The following is a 21,545-nucleotide window of genomic DNA, read 5'->3' on the forward strand; positions in this document are numbered from 1 at the left end:
AAAAGGACCTTCCATGACGTCATTTAATCATGTGACAGGTCACGCGTATTGGGCCAATTTGGACAGGGAAGTTTATCTCTTTTCATGATATGGGCTAAACCCAATTCTGTATTAAAATAAAGATAAATTTCTGAAGGAAAAAACTTGGTATGTTCCAAAGCTGACTGAATTCTAAAGATATTTTTCCTGAAGGTGTCACATCTTGAGTTAAATACAATGTAGCACTCATTGACGGCACACTATTTAATAACTCTCCATGTGTCATTGTACAAGGTCCTTGTCCGAACTCTTTAATTCATTTTTCCAGTTATCACCTGCTTTTTGTTGTATAACAGATATTGAATGAATGAAAATCATTAGAAAATATGTTGAACATTGTTTCTATTACAATATCAGGTTTGCAAGCTTTATTGTGTCATGATCATTACTGTATAAAGCTGGATTCTGTGTACATTGCTGAATAATATCTGGACCTTTTGTGAATAATATGGCATAAATACAGATGTGTCCTTCCTTATCTTTGCTTTTTGCTCAACACATAATAAAGCAGTTTAAAAAAATAAATAACTTGATTGTATGATACTTTGTTGTGGGAGCTTCTATTTGGGACAACTTAGTGTTTTTATATGAATTGTAGCCCATCAAGCATTTTCCTAGCATGTTTTGCTAGTGATTCTTTTTTTTTTTTTTATAAGAAATTGGGTTTCCTAAAGGGAGCCTGTCATCCCAAGATGAATTTTCAAGCAAAGTACAAATGCTCAGTGCATCTTTATAACTTCATATATTCCATCTATTTACTCCTTTCTATGGCTCCTGTAAAACCAGAGCTGTCAATCAAGGATGAAGAGAGCAGAGATTAATAAACGACAAGTAAAGTGAACAGTGCACTGAAATTTTTGGTAATGCCATTAGTCCACTAATTGTCTGTGCTTGATTTGAACAGTCATCTTGAGCTGACATCTGTGTAAAATAAATCTCAGGTTTTTCCATTCGCTTCCACTGCATATTTAAAGGGGCGATCCGAAATCCAAATTAATTTTCATCCTAAATCCCTATCTATTTAGTGTCATAATCTAAAATATTTACTAATGTGCTTGAAAAGTAAATTCCCTGTTCTTCCTTAATTGCACTAACTGCTTTTCTTTTCATTTTTTTCTCTTCTTTTTTGTTGAAGCTTTGTTTGAGAATCCCAGTGCAAATAATACAGCACCAGGAGGCAGTCTCTGCTGCCACCCCTGCCCCATCCCTGAAATGAGGCATCATCAGTGACGATAATTTCCAAGACTGGGCTAATCCCAGTGTAAGGTGTACTGTGTGATGTTCACAATGACAGCACGCTTTCTGTTGCCGACTCAAATCAGCAGTAATGAGCTCGTTGTCAGAATTCCTGGCATGAGGAGACCAGTACCACCCCCGTAAAAGATGTCATTGGTCTCTGCAAGCAGGGTATTCTGACAACACCCTCTGGTGCCGGCTCATTACTGCTGATACAATCCAGTAATCAAGAACACACTGTCTTTGTGTACAGTGCACATCATGCTGGGACTAGCCCAGCCCCTAAAACAAGCATGACTGCAGCCTCTCCCCCCTGATGATGCTTCATTTCAGTATCCCAACATGCACTGGGATTCTCAAAACAAAACCCTATCAAAAAGGAAGTGGAAAAAAAATGATAAGTAGTTAGATAGTGTAGTTAGCGAGAATAAAGAATGTTTTATTCAAGTATAGTAGAAAATAGTTTAGATTATGGCACTAAATATTTAGTGATTTACCATGAAATTTACTTTGGACTTCGGACCACCCCTTTAACTATAATATGTCACTTTTTGTCTATTTTAATGTTTATGTTCTTTTTGTTTCTTTTGTTTTTGTATTGTTTATGGTAGTGTAAACAAATGTTGTGTGTTAACAAAGCGTTACATAATGCTAAATTTCACGTTTGATTCAATTGTCAAAAAAGGGAATATAATCTGTGATGTTTGCTTATTCTTTCATTTTTCTATATCCTTTGCGGTTCTGCTTTAAATATTTAAAGTATAATCCCAAGATATCGTCATTGTCATTCACTCTTGCGAGGTTTAAATTGCATGAAGCTTGGTCCATTATAGAATAAATTGTTTGATTAGTTTATTAAAAGCAGAGACAGTATTGAACTGCTGGCATCACATAAAATATTGTCAGTCCCTGATCATATTAAGTTCTGCTTTTTTTAAGCTATCTTGCATTTTTTATTACCTGTGTGCTAAAATGAATTCATTTATTAGCTCTTTGAAATTGAGTGAAAGCAGCATACCATATACATAAAGGGCTATTGAAGAAGCAATCATTGTGTTTTGTTTTCTGTCAATTAGGTGTTCAAGACATTGTCTTCTCTTGCAGGTACTCCTGAGGATTATCCACAATATTTCCATATGAATCGTACCACGGCTGTGCTGACTCTTCTGAAGGCAGTAAATAGAGATTTGCACCAGAAATTTGATTTGGTGATTAAGGTAATTTTTTTTCTAATTTCCACTTGAATAGCCATTACATCTTAATAGTCCTGACTCCTGTAAAAAAATAAGTTTTGTTTTATTAATTTAAGTGCAGTTATGACTTAGTTGATTTATTATCTATGATGTATGATGTACAGTTCTGAGGTTTAAAACTCAACTAACAGATACATTTCATTAGCTGCAATTTATAAAGTAATTGTCTATGATCTCATTGTTTTTTTTATCTAATCTAAATAGTTGTAAAGGAAGATATTGGGAGGAATTTATCAGTTGTGGTGTTCCCTTTTTGTAAAAAAAAAAAAAAAAAAGCAAACATTTTTCTTTATATTTTTGTGACTTTTTGATACTTTATGCCACTCTTAGTACTTTTAAAAAATGGGTGTAATCTGGCTGTGATTAAAGAAAAGCTATCAGGTCTAATAATTCTACTAACCTGCATTTATCGGGTTAAGCTGCATGTTCAAAGAGTTGTGAAGCTGCCCAGCCGCTGCACTGAAAGTGTGACACCTTGGAGATAACAAGCTTTTTTTTTCCCAGGAGCTGCCAGCTTTCAGTCATGCAGGCAGGCCCAAAGAAATTTCAATCACTGCTCACAGCACTGACAGCTGTGGTTGTAAGCATGCCTCGGCACTGACTGAAAGCTCATTCTGCACTGATGTACTGAAGAGCTTGCTGTCAGTGCTGGGGCATGCGTACTACCATCGATCTCAGTGCTGTAAGCTTTGACTGTAATTGTTCTGAGTATGCCTGTTTGACTGAAAGCCAGCGGCTCCTGAGAGAAATAAAGTAAATTTTCTCTGTGGTGCCACACTTTAAATACTGCAGCCAGGCACCTTTATAACGCCTTTAACCTGCAGATTAACATATTCACTGCAGGTTAACAGCGTTAGAAGACACGTCAGATTCCCTTTAACTGTGAAAATAAGTTTTAAAGCAGATTTAGGATTTGGCAATTTTTATAAAATCACTCAAGAAGTCAAAAAATTTGTACAGTAGGGGGTGGTGTAAAAAAGGGAAAAAAACAGTTCTAGACAGAAGTTTTACATCTAATACTGAGCCAAATTTGTCGGAGATTGTGTAACACTTTGATAAATTTGACTCGAATAATGACAAAGTAGCTAGATGCAAAACTGACTTTGAAAATTCCTTAAATGTGGAATTCTCTCATTGTGCTTCTTTAAATTTAATTCACTATAGGTTTTGCTTTAGACAAGCCATAATAAGGGTATTTGAGATATGGTAGATTGGAATTATGGAATGGCACTTTATAGTAACTGGAGCCAAATAGTTTAGACATTTACCTTACCTCTCAAAATGTACTCTGAGCGTTTAGACTGTTCATGGTAGTAATGCTTTTTTATTCAAACTCAAAATTGGAGGAAGCTATTCAATAAGCATTATATTTTTGATCATTTATTTGATTTTAAACATTAATCAAGGAATAGACATGTCAATATGCCTCAACATTTCAGTTTTTATAGAAAAGATTGTATGACAGCATGCAAAAAATTAGAAAGTTTACCTACTTTTTTAAATATTTTTTTTATATTAAATAGATTTATTAATAACTGTAGTGAACATTACTTTTTCGAGATTAATCTTAAAAAAAAAGGAAATATTGCAAATTTCACTCTGGTCACTGGGGTTTTTAAACTCCTGTGTCTTGTTCTTTAAGAAAATCTACATATACCTTTACTGCAATACACAGACTTGGACATATTTTTTTATAATGAAGTATCTAATGAGGTTAAATGTAAAAGTTATTGTGAATGGAAGATGTGACTTTCTGGTATAGGGTCTAGTGGGTTATCTATAAACTTATAGGCCTCCAACTGCCTCTTCTACCCAAACTACTTTTATCATTGTTAGATCCCTATTAGTGTTGAGCGAGTATGTTCTATTAACCCTTTCGCCGAGTATGCTCGAGCCGAGCTCCGAGTATTTATAGCTGCTCGGTGATAAGGTTAAATCGCTCCCGTGTGCATGATTTGCAACTGTTTGACAGTTGTATTACATGTGAGGACTGTCTATTTCTTACATATTCCTCACATGTAATAAAGTTGCCAAACAGTTGCAAATCATGCACACGGGAGCGATTTATCCTTATCAGCGAGCAGCTATACATACTCGGAGCTCGGCCCGAGCGTACTCAGACAGAACATACTCGCTCAACCCGAATCCCTATACAAAGATACAAGTGTTCTTTACATTGGCACCTGATTAATGCATCACACTCTTGCACTACTTTCATGTTGAGGTTCCCAGATCTTCCCTCATTAGGTATCTGCTTCTCCAGGGTCAATTAGATTATGAATATGGAGGACTTGATTTTGTCATCACAGAACACATTGACAAGACCTGGTGCCACTGGTTGGTCTTCGAAGAAACTGTAGAATATTGGCTGAATCTTGCGTAGCTCTAACATCTGGCTAGCTAAAGCGTTGCTCAGACAATAGTCATTTCAGGATAATCCCTTGTTCTTTTTCTATTTCTCTTCTTTTTTAATTCTCTATTACTTCATCCCTTTTAGATCTTGAAGTTATTTAGTTAATTGTTACAAACTCATTGCCTGGGCCCCCGACCTTCTATATCAGGTGCACTATCTTTTATGTTTTATGTCACACACATATTCACTTCATTTTCTTTTCAATTTTAGTTTATTGCTGCTTGTTATTACTTTTTGGGGCTGCATCACAGTTGGGAAAATTTTGGCAGTACCATTTTTTTTAAAATAAAAAATGTACACAAAAGAAAAAATGAGACCTTTCATTCAATTTTCTAGAAATGGTAACTAGAAGCTGATTATTTGCTGATCACTTTGTCTCAACCAGCATTGCAATTAAAATTATGGTTTGGAAATATTTTGTTTGAAATTTAAATTAAACAGCATTGTTTCCAAATATATCACAAATGTACGAATTGCTTTCACTATTTGCATCCAAAGAGGGTAGCCCAGAGTTTTTTGGTCCCAATGTCCTCTTGCAATCAAAATTATTCAGGGCCATCGCAAGTTAGAATTCTAGGTTGCAAACTTTCTGCTGTTTACAATAAACTATAAAAGAGCAATTTAAATGGCTCAATCTAATAAAACAAATGTTTTCTCTAAATTCAATGCAAAATACCACTTAAGATGACTACTAAAGTATAAGAATTATTCAACCATTTTATGACATGCATCTTTAGTAACTAGTAGATCATACTTTGGTTGCTACTGCTTGCTGCAAACATGATGCATATTCTGACAAGTTTCTGGCAGTATTATTAAACAATATCAACACATTTCTCATGTGTTATTGCTTCCAGTTCACTAATATTTTGGGATATGTGTGCAGGAAACACTTCATTCAAATCCCACCAAAGATTTTCTATGTGATTAACCCCTTCGCAACCTTGGGTTTTGTCGTTTTTGCTTTTTCGTTTTTTGCTCCCCTTGTTCCCAGAGCCATAGCGTCTTTATTTTTTGGACAATATTGCCGTGTGAGGGCTTATTTTTTGCGGGACAAGTTGTACTTTTCAACGCCATTACTAGTTTTACCATATCATGTATGAGAAAACAAGAAAAAAATTCCAAGTGCGGTAAAATTGCAAAAAAAGTGCAATACCACAATTGTTTTTTATTTATTTTTTTTACCACGTTCACTGAATGCTAAAACGGACTTGCCATTATTATTCTCCAGGTCATTATGAGTTCATAGATACCAAACATGTATAGGTTATTTTATATTAAAGTGGTGAAAAAAAATTCCAAAATTTGGTAAAAAAAACTAAAAAAAAATAGCACCATTTTCCGAGACCTGTAGCGTCTCAATTTTTCGGGATCTGGGGCTGGGTGAGAGCTTATCTTTTGCGTGCCAGGCTGACGTTTTTATTGATAACATTTTGGGGTAGATCTGATGTTTTGATCGCCCGTTATTGCATTTTATTGTAATTTTGCGGAGACCAAAAAACGTAATTCTGGCGTTTAGAATTTTTTTCTCGTTACACCGTTTACCGATCGGATTAATTCTTTTTTTATATTGATAGACGGGGCGATTATGAACGCGTCGATACCAAATATGTGTATGTGGGTTTTTTTTTTTATATTTTATTTTGAATGGGGCAAAAGGGGAGTGATTTAAACTTTTATATTTTTTTTATTTTTTTTATATTTTTAAAAACATTTTTTTTTCACTTACTGCATGCTTCAATAGTCTCCATAGGAGACTAGAAGCAGCAGTTGTCTGATCATCTCTGCTACATACAGGGGATCAGCAGATCCCCTGCATATAGCAGAAATGGTCCTGTGCTATGAGCGCCGACCACTAGGTGGCGCTCGTAGTGACAAGATCATGACAACCACAGGCGTCTGCTGCAGACCCTGGGTTGTCATGCACGCCCATCGGTGACCCGCGATCACGTGACGGGGTCGCCGGTGGGCGGGGCTTATGAAGCGCAACCCGGAAGCGCACGTTAAATGTCGCTGTCGGAGATTGACAGCGGCATTTAACATGTTAACAGCCCCGGGTGGATCGCGATTCCACCCGCGGCTGTTGCGGGCACATGTCAGCTGTAAGAATCAGCTGACTTGTGCTCGGTTCAGTGAGGGCTCAGCGCAGCAGCCCTCACTGAACCGGGGGTACGCAAATGTGCGTACTAATACAGCATGGGCTCTAAAGGGGTTAAAATCGGGCAACTGTGACAGCTATTCCTGCTTCTTGCCGAACTTATTCTGAAACTTTTGTTGGACTTTGAGGTATTCTTGGGATCATTGTCCTGTTGCAAGTTCCAGTGACATTCAGGTTTTGGATGAATAAAAGCCTTCTCTATAAATTAAATTTTGAAGACCGACTCTTTATTGTCTCAAGATTATTTTATATCTTCTTATAATGTCGTCTAGTGAATGTTATTGGTATCAGCAAATATCTTATTTCCTTAACTTTCTCAAATGGATTCATGGAGATCTCACCTCTAATTTTGTGCTTAATTTTGGGAGCTCCTAGGGTACCATTCAATGAGCTAAATTAGTTTTGACCAACATGTGGGATTAAACCGATAGGATGATCCGCTTTAAAGTTCTTGTTTTATAAGTTTATTATTTCATGTTAATCATTGGACTTGTGTACATTATATTTAATTTTATGTCTAATTTGAAATCTCCTATTGAATTATACAATACTATGATGTTATTTTAATTATCTAAATAAAATGTTTAAAACAGAACGTCCAAGGACACACAAGCTCCAGCTTCTTCACTGAATGAATCACATTTTTCTCCTAGAATTTACAGATATTTGATTGAAACAATTTGCGGCAGGTTACCAGCGCCACAGGGAACAAATGGCCCCAAAATCATTACCGAGCTTAACTTCCAAGGATTAATGTTGTGGGTTCACATGAATTTCCCAAACAATCCAGGGACTGATGAGTTCTAGGGTAAACACTTGGCTTTAAAAAACAATCCAGCATTGCAAATCTGAAAAGGTTACACATTCAACTTTATGTGATTAATTAACAAAAAAAATTGTATCATAACACAACTCTATGTAGCAAAAAAATTCAGAAACATTTCAACCACTTCTGGTTCTTAGTAACAGCTCTATGACCAAGAACTACATGTAGCTTAAAGCGCATCAACATTTATTTTGTACATAATGTGCATTAAGATGGCTTTCTTTTAACAGGTAGGAGCTAGAGTTTTAACCTTTTCTGACTTACAGTGCAGGACACACCTTCTCATTTAAAGATTTTTCTGTATTTTCATGACTATGAAAATTGTACATTCACACTGAAGGCATCAAAACTATGAATTAACACTTGTGGAATTATATACTTAACAAAAAAGTGTGAAACAGCTGAAAATATGTCTTATATTCTAGGTTCTTCAAAGTAGCCACCTTTTGCTTTGTTGATTGCTTTGCACATTCTTGGCATTCTCTTGATGAGTTTCAAGAGATAGTCACCGGAAATGGTCTTCCTACAATCTTAAAGGAGTTCCCAGAGATGCTTAGCACTTGTTGGCCCTTTTGCCTTCACTCTGCGGTCCAGCTCACCCCAAACCATCTCGATTGGGTTCAGGTCTGGTGACTGTGGAGGCCAGGTCATCTGGCATAGCACCCCATCACTCTCCTCCTTGGTCAAATAGCCCTTACACAGTCTGGAGGCGTGTTTGGGGTCATTGTCCTGTTGAAAAATAAATGATGGTCCAACTAAACGCAAACCAGATGGAATAGCATGCCGCTGCAAGATGCTGTGGTAGCCATGCTGGTTTAGTATGCCTTCAATTTTGAATAAATCCCCAACAGTGTCACCAGCAAAGCACCCCCACACCATCACACCTCCTCCATGCTTCACGGTGGGAACCAGGCATGTAGAGTCCATCCATTCACCTTTTCTGCGTCGCACAAAGACACGGTGGTTGGAACCAAAGATCTCAAATTTGGACTGATCAGACCAAAGCACAGATTTCCACTGATCTAATGTCCATTCCTTTTGTTCTTTAGCCCAAACAAGTCTCTTCTGCTTGTTGCCTGTCCTTAGCAGTGGTTTCCTAGCAGCTATTTTACCATGAAGGCCTGCTGCACAAAGTCTGTTCTTAACAGTTGTTGGAGAGATGTGTCTGAACTCTGTGTGACATTGACCTGGTCTCTAATCTGAGCTGCTGTTAACCTGCGATTTCTGAGGCTGGTGACTCGGATAAACTTATCCTCAGAAGCAGAGGTGACTCTTGGTCTTCCTTTCCTGGGGCGGTCCTCATGTGAGCCAGTTTCTTTGTATCGCTTGATGGTTTTTGCAACTGCACTTGGGGACACTTTCAAAGTTTGCCCAATTTTTCGGACTGACTGACCTTCATTTCTTATGTAATGATGGCCACTCGTTTTTCTTTACTTAGCAGCTTTTTTCTTGACATAATACAAATGCTAACAGTCTATTCAGTAGGACTATCAGCTGTGTTTCCACCAGACTTCTGCACAACACAACTGATGGTCCCAACCCCATTTATAAGGCAAGAAATCCCACTTATTAAACCTGACAGGGCACACCTGTGAAGTGAAAACCATTTCCGGTGACTACCTCTTGAAGCTCATCAAGAGAATGCCAAGAGTGTGCAAAGCAGTCATCAAAGCAAAAGGTGGATACTTTGAAGAACCTAGAATATAAGACATATTTTCAGTTGTTTCACACTTTTTTGTTAAGTATATAATTCCACATGTGTTAATTCATAGTTTTGATGCCTTCAGTGTGAATGTACAATTTTCATAGTCATGAAAATACAGAAAAATCTTTAAATGAGAAGGTGTGTCCAAACTTTTGGTCTGTACTTTATATCTACCAAAAAACTTGCTTCTCATTTCCTATTCATTAAAATATATTGCTTTCTTTGATCGTCTTCCATTAATTTTCTGTTAGATTGGTATTGCTCTTCACATGCATGTATTAATTAATACAGGATCATGATCATTTTGTTTCCATAAGATTTTCATAATTATGTAACTACTGGATAGCAAAGCTAAAGTATATAGCACTTGACCACGTTCTACTAAATATTTGCTACACTTTCATTAAAAATCTATTACTTTTTTAATACTGCTTAATAGTCTATCATCACAAATAAGCTCCCTCTTCAAACCTTTCAATAGATTTTTTTTCGCAAGGTAGAAAGTAAGAAGGTTAATAATGATGATGAATACCTAATCTTGTTCAAGTAGACTTGGGAATGAACTTTTTCATAGTACAGCATCAATAACATAATTAGATATGCTGAAATGAAATATAAAACAGTGGAGACCAGTTTTGTTTTTATTTTAATCCAAAACCACAAAAACTGTAACATAAAATCACTTTATTGCCTCCAATTATGCTATTTTTATCCGCAATATATCTAGCATTTAAGATAACATCTACAAATAGCTAGTAAAGTACATTGCTATAATTTACAACATATGTAAGTAAGTTTCATGAGATCACAATATGTTGCTTCATACCACATAGCACCTTGTTTATTAATCAGCTATTCATGATGAATTAGCAGAAGCCACCCCCTTTCCCCACAGAAAAAAAAGGAAAAATTCCACTAAATATGACCTAAAATGGCATGTTTCCATTGTTCAGCCTTTATATTTTCCATTGTTATTTTCTACTTTTAATTGCTGTTTAACTCTTTTATTTGTGACTTACAGCCCATTTCTAAATATCAGTTGTTATCATCTCATGAAGCCACATATTACCATACATTAGTGCTGTAGAGTGTATATAGTAATGCATTTTTGCCTTTAAAATATTGTCTTACAATTAGAGATGGTCAAAAATTTTCCAGGTCTCTGGTCAAGAGCTGAGACAGTAGTCTGTGGCCGCAGGACCAGAGCCATGAGAACTTCCTCTTACCTGACACAATTGATATTAGCTCTTCTGATTAGTTGGCCCGACAAGGCATCATGTGTGCATTGTGCCACAATGATGATGTTATTGCAGACCTATTAATCGGAATTGGAGGTTTGTAGGACTCATATTCAGTCAACACGGGCTACATACTCTTAGGTCACACTTGGAGAGGTGCACTAAGAGTTGTGGTCATGGTGTACACACAAACTGAGGGTGATGGGGCAGTGGCAAGGAATAGGACCATGGGCCATGCTGGATAGTAAGAAAGCAAGTAGAACATGATAGATTGAAAGGCAAAGAGCCAATAGTATAGAAAAATACAGGAGAGCTGAACCTGGATGTTGATGCAGGTTGGAGAAACCACAGGAGAATAAATGGCGTAAGTGAACATGTTCTAGATAGCAGTTTGTAATTCATACAGCGCATGAAGGGTTAAATAGCAGGTAGCAATAGATTCCGATTGAGATACTACAATGGAATGCAGGGATGGTTGCAGTGTGATGTGAACAGTCTCTAGATTGCCGTTCACAAAGCATACAGCAAACACTGAGTTAAACAGCATGTAGTAGTAGATTCAGATTGCAAAAACCGCAGGAATTTTCAGAAATGAGAGCTGCATAATGAGAATAGTCTCCAAATAATAGTTTGTGATCCTTACACAAACTATGCTGTTAAATGCTGGGTGTGAGGGTCAAATGATGCAAATGGAGAACCACAGGAGAATGTAAAGATGATTGCAGCATAATGTGATTAATCTCTAACTACCAGTCATAATGCTTACAGCAAACAAGTAGTTGAACAGCAGTTCTAGGAGCATTAGATGCAAATAGCAGCATCACAGGAGTTTGAAGAGATGATTAACGTTGAATGCACTTGATAATTGAAAACTTGAAACAAAAATATTTGACCAAGCTCAGATAAAAGTAGAACACTCTGATTTATACTGGTAAAGCTCAAATACAAATATTTTAAAGCAAAGCTTTTAATAAATAATGTTAAAAGTATAATACAAATCTCCAATAACGCTTCAAAAGTAGATGTGATAGTGGAGCAGATATACTAAAAATCAAGTTATTGTGCTCCAATGTGACCACAATAATACCCTATTCTAGTGTCTGTATGGGTATAGTAGATAAATATTAGAGTCTAATGCAAAATCAGGAGCCACAGTAGAAAAAAAACAATAGTGCAACACCATATATGGTAGCAAATTGCATACTATTTACAGATGATAAAATGTATTCTAATGGAATTGAATTCTATTCAAACTTTGCCAAAATGCTGATTTTTTTTTTTCAGCAAAATGTTTGCTGGCTGACTGTAATTCTTCTAAACAATATAATGCTATCAAAAGGTTAAAAAATAAAAAAATGTTCTTATACTCATCTTACCACTCAATAGCAATAGACAATATTATTAGGGATATTGACGTGTTTCCCCTTTCCATGCATAAGGTTCAACAGGGACCCTACACATAGAAGATATCAACAGAGAGGAATTCACATTACCTAAATGGCAGTGCTAACGCCATTATCCATTTATCCAATTCTGTCAACCTGATTACATATTCTATACACAACTATGTTATGCATTATGAGTTCCTCTCTCCCTTGATTTATACTTTTAAGACTCCAGATTTTGATTTAGAACCTATTTTCTGTCTATTATTCCCATACATATCCTGGGATAGGGAAGTAGGAGCTCATTAGTTCTGATAGTATTTCTGCACAACTTTCACATCTACTTTTGAAGCTCTATTAGAGGTTAGTAGTAAACTTTTCCATTATTTATTAAAAGTTTTATTTTGGAATATTTGCATTTGAGCTTTATCAGTATAAATCAGATTTATTATTCAAATTCCAAACAAACAACCACTGAAGACAACACTGACTAAATACTCCTTAAAGGAAATCTGTCAACAGCTTTTTGCTACCTCACCTGAGAGGAGGGGGGAGGGAATGATCCAAAAAAGTCCAACACATAGTAAAAAAGTATCAAATTTTATTATTAAAAATAATCACAGCAGACTGGGAAACGTAATACATGTTCATTTGTACAAGGGACGCTCAGGACAGGAGCAGGGTCATAGCAGAATGGTTACCAACTAGTGTTAAATACAAAGTCAATGGCAGTAATAAGTAAAAAACATTCATCTGACATATATAGACACATCATATGACCACTAGGCCAATAATAGTAGTAAACTATACATGATAATGACAATAAATGAACTTCGGTCTCATGAATATGAATAATGCATTACCGTGTATCATGTGCTCCAAAGACCTGCCCGACGAAGGCATTCCGAAATGTGCATCAGGTCTTTGGAGCACACGATACATGGTATTATTTAAAATCTTATATTTCTAAAATCTCAATTCTAAATGTCTCAGTTTTGGACTGCAATCCACAGTTTTTTGTTTATACTGTTCACACTGCGTTGTTCTCCCACAGTGGGGTTTGGGTTAGCTCAGATGAATGCTCATTATGCCTTAGCCATTAGGGATCTTCGATGCCTGCTGCTATTAATGAAATCTCTATTTTATAACAGTTAAGCTAAATTAGAGTCTAATAATATTTAGATCCGTAGGTTATGGGTATTACTTCCTATACCAGTCATATTAGTGTGATTTCTGGTGATAGGAAGCTTAGTTTCCGCCTTGCACAGGTGCATTAATTTTGGCCTCTGCTATTAATGTTTTATCCCCTTTAGGTGGCCAGGCTTTCTTAGGCATTTAGTCCAATAATATATCTATTAGCCCTATGCTTTTCATCATTAATCCGTCAGACTGTTATGATCAGCATGATGGAATTTCAGTGGTGGGCGTCTTCACCACACACCTCTGGCCCACCGATTTGACGATGAATGGGGAGGGCATGTCAGGGGCAGGACTTTTTTCCCTTATAAAGCTAGGCTGTTTTGGCCGCCAGACGCGGTCGGCAACCCCACCGATAAGTCTGTCTGAGACATTGTGACAACATAGAAAAGCATCATAGACTGCGAGACCCTGATGATAATAACAGTCTGACAGATTAATGATGAAACATGTAGGGCTAATAGATATATTATTGGACTGAATGCCTAAGAAACCTGGCCAACTAAAGGGGATAAAACCTTAATAGCAGAGGCCAAAATTAACGCACCTGTGCAAGGCAGCAACTAAGCTTCCTATCACCAGAAATCACACTAATATGACTGGTATAGGAAGTAATACCCATTACCTACGGATCTAAATATTATTACACCCTAATTTATCTCAACTGATATAAAATAGAGATTTCATTAATAGCCCTGATAGCTAAGGCATAATGAGCATTAATCTGAGCTAACCCAAACTGCACTGTGGGAGAACAACGCAGAGTGATGAGTATAAACAAAAAACTGTGGATTGCAGTCCAAAACTGAGACATTTAGAATTGATTTTTTTTTAAATATAAGATTTTAAATAATATAAATACAAATTAATTTTTATATTACTCCAATTGGATTAGTCTGTGAAAAATTTGAAATTATTCTGGAGTACTATCACAAATCAGTATTAAGCAGTGAAGTCACACGATACATGGTAATGCATTATTCATATTTAGGACACAGAAGTACATTTATTGTCATTATCATGTATGGTTTACTACTAATATTTACCTAGTGGTCATATGATGTGTCTATATATGTCAGCTGAATGTGTTTTACTTAGTACTGCCATTGACTTTGTATTTAACACTAGTTGGTAACTATTCTGCTATGACACTGCTCCTGTCCTGAGCGTCCCTACTACATTTGCACATGTATTACGTTCCCCAGTCTGAGAAGCTGAATCAAATGATGTATCATTTAGTTTACTTGGTGCAACAGTTGTGACATAATCAGACTTTTTAGATTTAACAGTACAGCAGAGCTGAGAAAGCTAACACCGCCCACACCCGACTCTGTATATACAATATCCATAGTGACCTGTTATCAAAGGAGCGGGCGTGTCGGACTAGCATGCACATGCTGCTATGTCCCAGCAATGATATGCTCCTGGTGCTAAAACAATCATTGCAAGCAAGCAAAACCATGGGGCTTGATAAGAGAGGCATTGCTGAAACATGTGTTTTAACCCCTTTCTCATGCTGTCTTCAGATTACATAGCATAATCCTGCTGACATATTCCCTTTAAAAAGCCTTGGATGATGATGTCAGAGTGGCAAACTGGGCAAGTAGTGAAAGCCAACAGAGAGCACAGTAAAGTGTGATGGTCACAGGGGAAGAGAGCAGAGGCTGACCCTAGAGTCAACTTAGGTGCATAACACCCTCATGTAAAATCTGCTCTTTGTGAGCTTCTCTGACCCGTAGAAAGGAGGCTTGAATAGCATCTTTATGATGACTTGCTAGGGAGTGAGGAAATTGGTTGTTTTATGAAACAAACTATTTAAATAAATATATGCAGTAAGTAAATATAGAAATAAATATAATTTAACAGGATATTATGTTATCTTTTGTGGTATCAGTAGTTTGGCGATGTGATATTTGAGTATAGCTCTATGCTAAAAATATACATTTATGTAAAAGTGTAATTATGTTTACCTTTCATGGGAATTCCAGCTAGATACTAAAGTTTAAAAGCAGCTCACATGTTAATCTTTACAGAATAAAACCCATATTAAAATATTATGAAGGCTTTAATGTAGAGATCAAATTCGGGATTAATTCAGGCATAACATAAATCATGTTTCCTTTATATTCCCGATACATAGCATCAATAAGTGATACTTACAGAAATTCAAACATATTGCTTTCAAGTGTCTTTAAGGATTTCTCTGATCCTTTATAATGCATACTTGGAAATAGTGATTGAAAAACAAGTTAATGTAGCTGATAGCCTTGCTTCTCTAAAGCACTCCAAGGCTCTAATATTACTAAGTTGCATTAAAAGAAGTAGGGGTTAGAGATGGACCCCAATTATAGCTCAAATTCTAATTTTAGTTGCTTATGGACTATACCATTTTCATGCATTCCTTCCTTCACTTCACGTGCTCTTTTTCTAGTGATATCTTTTTGGCTGTGTTAGTCTAGTTTAATTAATTAAAACCAACAAATATGTCCTAATGATAAGTAAATTCTTATACAGCACTTTCATATAACATCTAGAGCACACCACCTGGATACCATAATAATGGAACCAGAATGAAAGATAAAAAGAGAACCATACATGGATGAAATAAAATGAGCATTTATTAATTAAAAAAGAGTTTGAAACAAAGTAAAAATAAGCAAGGGCATCTTAAGGAAATGGACACAATGCATAAGGACTATATTATGATGATAATGGGCAAAAACAGCATGGTAGACATGGAGAAAAGAGACAATACTGGGTAAATATATGATCTACTATTTCCCCAAATGAAATAAGCGCTGCTGAACATGTAGCCCTCCAAATAAAATACAGTCAGCGTCAATGGTATAAAGTAAATTATTATTCCTTAAATAGAATAGTGCTGCTGTATAGATGTGTCCCAGAAGAAGCTGGGCTAAACGTGCGTCGGGGTGCAGGGATACACTGCAGGACACATTTATACAGCAGCACTATTCCATTTAAGTATAGTAATTTACTTTACACCATTGACGCTAGCTGTATTTTATTTAGAGGGCTACATGTGTAGCAGGATTTATTTCAGTTGGGGAAATAGTAGACCATATATTTTCTCTGTGTCTACCATGCTATTTTTGCACTTTCTCATCATGATTTAGTCTTTAAGCATTGTGTCCCTTTCTTTGAGGTATCCTTGTTTGTTTAACTTTGTTTTAAACTCTTTTTGACATAATAAATGTACATTTTATTTGATCTACATATGGTTATTTTTCATTCTGGTTCCATTATAATGGTGTCCAGATGGTGTGCTCTAGTTGTATTAATTGTACAAGCTGTATTTGTATTCAAGGTAATGTTTTTTAAGTAAAATTAAAAAGGTAACATAAGGAATAGTGTTTGATGTACACTCTATAACCATTATTGTACCTGGCAATAGCATTTGTTTCAGTTTTTTAATACAGCCATGCTGCCTAAGAGATCAATAAGTTTGTTGTTGGACTTGCCCCAAAAATAGTGCTTCTATAATGCATTGTGAAACTTATTAAATCAAGTCTTGTGATGAAAATGTGACATTGAATCAATGAAATGAATAATAGTATATTCCAGATGTGAATCTAAAGAATTATTTATAAATCTGTCAGCTGTAATGCAGCCATATCTCAGGTACAGTGCAAGTAAACGATATCTATCAGTATTAATATTTTGAATAATTACTAGAAATATCTAAACATGATAATAATATTGAAGTTTTGTAAAACTGGTGATAATAAAACTGATGAGCATAAAATCATTCATAAATCCTTCATTATTCAACAAATAGTGTGACTACATCAATTCTCTTAATCCATATATTTCACTGTATGTTAATATATTTTACTCTTCCCATACAAATTCATAACTGTGCATAGTGAAATGGGAAAATTTGTCTTTTCAGTTATTAATGCCATATTGTTTAGGGTATTTTACAACATCACTATTATATCACAGAATGCCATTAAAAACTTTATTTGCTTTATTATAAAAATTATGTCCTTTTTAGCTAGTAAATTGAACATATATAAAGGCACTTTTGCCAAGATAAAAATTTGTAAGTGCTTGAGATGAGTGGATATGACAAAATTTGAATTTGCCAAATTCTATTTGTATAGAATTTGTAGAGAAGTTATTCTACTCTATTTGAATTTCCCCTTCAGACCCCAGAGCATGATAAACTTAAGATGAATAAAATAAAAAATAGTTATATTCACCTTACTGCTCAACTCTCTGGTCCCTCCGCTCATCACTGTCACTTGTGATCGCTGTCAATGTGTGCTGTGACTTTTAGTGCCTGAGGACTCAGCACTCTGTGGTAGTTATAAGAAGATGCACTGAGGACTAGACAGGGAATGATGAACAGTGGAACAGTCAGAAAGGTCAGTAGTAAGGCGAGTATCAGTTTTTTTTATTTTTTAGCTGTTTGATGGTCCTTTATGGTTCAGCAAAATGGCGGCCAGAAATATATATATAGCTGTCATACTCAGGTCAGAAGACTTGTAGCAAGTCTGTGCAATGTGGTCCAATTTTGAAATCATTTGCAATGACAACTGAATGTGCCCTAAAACAGAGATTCAATTGATAAGGAATGAAAGAGTTAAAGGGAACCTGTCATGTCCTAGTTGCTATGTACACTGCCCCCATAGCATTGTTAGTGATGTAATGTGCATCACTATCAAGCTGTTTTCAAAAAATTGGTGGTAGAATAATGATGTTATAACGTTTTATATATTTTGTCTTACCTGCTCGTATTCAGTCATAGGGGTGTGATGCGCATTTGCACACGTTGGGCCGCTAGTCCGGTGCATGCGCACTGAGTTTGTGTGATTACCAGCTTCAGTGCGCATGTGCTGTATCGTGCGTTCACCGCATACGAAGTGACACTGCAGCAGTGACTGCATGACACATTGACCGCGCACGCGCCGGGAGCCACAGATCACAGTGCGTGCGAACTGAAGCTGGTAATCACACAGTCTCAGTGCACACGTGTCGGACCGGGAGCCCAACATGTGCAAATGTGCATGCGCCCCTCAAATCTAGCGCTTGCCATGAGCAGTATTCAAATGTCATGGGCGGCGCCAGCACTAACTGAACGCGGCGACCACCCATGACTGAATCTGAAAATCACACCCCTATGACTGAATACGAGCAGGTAAGACCAAGTATATAAAACGTTATAACTTGTGATGAGCGAGCATACTCGCAAGTACTCTGTACTCGCCCGAGCATCTCAGTACTCGAGATGCTCGGAGCTCGCCGAGTACTTGCGAGATGCTCAGGCAGATGCTTGGGTCCCCTCCTTGCATGTTCTTTAGAGCGCCAATCAACATGCAGGGATTGCCTGTCACTCACTGTAATGCCGCAGTCATGTTGGTTGTGGCAATAGGCTATGTGCCCATGATGCAGAAATGCTCAGGATTTTTTTCTGAGCGTTTCTGCATCTCCCTGGCAGAAAAAAAGGGTTTTCCTGCCAGGGACATGCGGAAATGGAGCGTTATTCATTGACATTTCCGCATGCGGATTGACAAGCGCTTTCCAAGCAATTAGCATCACTTGGAAAGTGCTTGTGACAACTAGGTCACACTATATAAATCCATGCAAATGGCATGGATTTATATATTGTGACCGAGAGAGTGGTTAAAAATAAAAAAATAAATATATACTTACCCTCCGATGGCCCGTGCTGGCTTGTTTCGCTCGGTCCCGGCTGCCGGCAGCGGTGAATTGAAAGACCTTCCGACATCAGCGTCGCGTGACCCGTCACTTGACTCTGACGTCAGCGTAGGTCCTTCAATCCACTGTGAAGTGCCGGGAAGCATGGAGGAGCGCAGCGCGGGCCGCCGTAATGTAAATATACATTTATTTTTTACTTTATTCTTTTTTTTACAGATTTTTTAATGGTACCTGGGTGTGGATGAGACTCTCCTCTCCTCTACACCCGAGTACCATCCGCACATTAGAACGCGCCAATTACGCAAGTACAGATGCAGTCTAATACAAGTCAATGGTGGCGAAAACACAGCACTTCTGCAAAATAATTGGTAGTGCTGCGTTTTTTTCCGCAATGATAATCCGCAGCGGAAATTTCCACAGCATGTGCACAGCACATGCGGATTATCATTGGGGAACATTGCTGCCCTTCTACCATGCATTTTTAATGCGTTTCCGCAGCTGCAAAAACGCTGCAGAAACGCATTAAAAACGCATCGTGGGCACACAGCCTTACAGTGATTGGCTGGCCACACAGTGTCATCTGGTCTATATCAGACCTGGCGCCGCCATGCTCATCACAGTTTACACCACAATCAGGCACTGTAGGGAGAGGTGTTGCTGAGCTAGGGAGAGATTTGGTTGTGTATTATGTAGTGTAGGGAGAAATCAAGTACATTACACATATCCATGTCAACAAACAGTCCTTCTAAGGACAATTCAATCTGCAGAGATATCAGGCAGGCAGTGTATATAGACAGGCAGGCAGTGTATATAGTAGACTGCAGTGCATATAGCACAAGAGGCTCCACTCCAGCTCTGCCTTCTGCAGCTGTTAGATATTTCTAAACAAAGGCTCAGGTCTAAGGGGCCAGGAATAATTTTTTTTGGATCTTAATCCTCATTATTTGCTAAAAAAGCAATCCAAAGAACACCTTTTTTCTGCGCTACTTGCTTGTTGGCACTGCAGAATACAGCCAGGTGCTTTGCATATTACAGCGCTAAATATCCAGCTATTTAAAACTGTGGTTTGTCCATCACACGGATCAAATATAATTGCGCTGAATATGCTGCCATTTTTGTCATTCAATCCAATTTTTTTTCAGTGTGTCAGCAAAGTTTTTGACACCGGTTTGCTGTTCAAAATAGTTACCTACAGGCCAAGTATTTAAAACTGTGGTTTCTCCATCTTACGGATCACATTCACATATAATTGCGCTGAAAATACTGCCATTTTTGGCCTCCATTCAAATTTTTTTTCAGTGTGTTAGCAAAGTTTTTTGCGCCGGTTTGCTGTTCAAAATACTTATCTACAGGCCAGGTGTTTAAAATTGTGGTTTCTCCATCACACGGATTACATATAACTTAGTTCCAAATTCAGCCACTTGTAGTGAGCGTGGAAGATAGTGTCCTCCATTTAAAATGGACAAGGCGCGTGGCAAGGGAAGGGGAACTGGACATGATGGTGATGGTGCATGCCGAGGCCGAGGTCATGGGCAAGCTGAAATTGTGCCACAGCAAACACCCACATCTTCTCGCCCAACCTTTCTGTCCCAATTCCCAGGGGACCGCAGCACACCACTATTGAACCCAGAGCAGTGTCAAAAGGTTGTTGGATGAATAGCAGATAATGCTTCCAGTCACTTAGCCACCACCATCTTGTCTTTCACACGGTCAAGTCTCAGTAGCCGTGAGTCTGGACCGCACAATCCTCTCCCTGATCCTCCTTCTTCCCACCATGCCGAGTGCCCGGAGACAACTGTTCCCACACTTGGACACTCTGAAGAGCTGTTCTCTCTTCCATTTATAGATTCGGGCCTCTCGCCCAGTCCACTTGAAGCAGGGCAAGAGTAGATCACGTGTAGCGATGCCCAAATATTTGAGCAGCCAGGGTCACACGAAGGCAATGGTGGGAGAGTGTCACAAGAGGTGGACAATGATGAGACAGAATTGCCAGAAAGTCAGGAGGAGGATCAGGGTGAGGAATTGGAAGATGAGGTGGTGGATGATATAGTAACTGACCAAACCTGGCAGAAGGACATGCAGAGTGAGGACAACAGCACACAGGGGGAGGGAAGCAGAGCACCCCATCAGGCAGGAAGAAGCAGTGTGGAGGCCACAGACAGAAGGCAGGCAACCATTCCCCGTAACACCAGAGTTGCCAGTACAACTCTTAGGTCTTCCCGAGTCTGGTTGTTTTTTAAAGACTGCCGATAACCCCAAAAAGGCCATTTGTACCACCTGCCAGGCCAGCATCAGCAGGGGTGGCAAAACTAGCAGCCTGACCACCACCAGCATGATCAGGCACATGGCAGCAAAGCAGCTGACTTTGTGGGCCGAACCCCAGGGTCCAGGAACAGTGTCTGCAGGTGGCACC

General features: G+C 37.8%; 1 protein-coding gene across 1 annotated transcript in view; it reads left to right on the forward strand.

The window, feature by feature from the left end:
• Positions 1-21,545, forward strand: part of PCDH15 (protocadherin related 15) — a 2,836,044-nt gene that overhangs the window by 1,142,432 nt on the left and 1,672,067 nt on the right. Inside the window, exon 10 of the mRNA XM_073685487.1 lies at positions 2,380-2,492. Coding sequence (XP_073541588.1) covers positions 2,380-2,492 — 113 coding nt within the window. The remainder of the gene's footprint in view (positions 1-2,379; positions 2,493-21,545) is intronic.

The sequence above is a fragment of the Phyllobates terribilis genome, unplaced genomic scaffold (assembly GCF_046119375.1).
Source record: "Phyllobates terribilis strain yellow unplaced genomic scaffold, ASM4611937v1 Scaffold_5__5_contigs__length_657084704, whole genome shotgun sequence".
NCBI classification, from domain to species: domain Eukaryota; kingdom Metazoa; phylum Chordata; class Amphibia; order Anura; family Dendrobatidae; genus Phyllobates; species Phyllobates terribilis.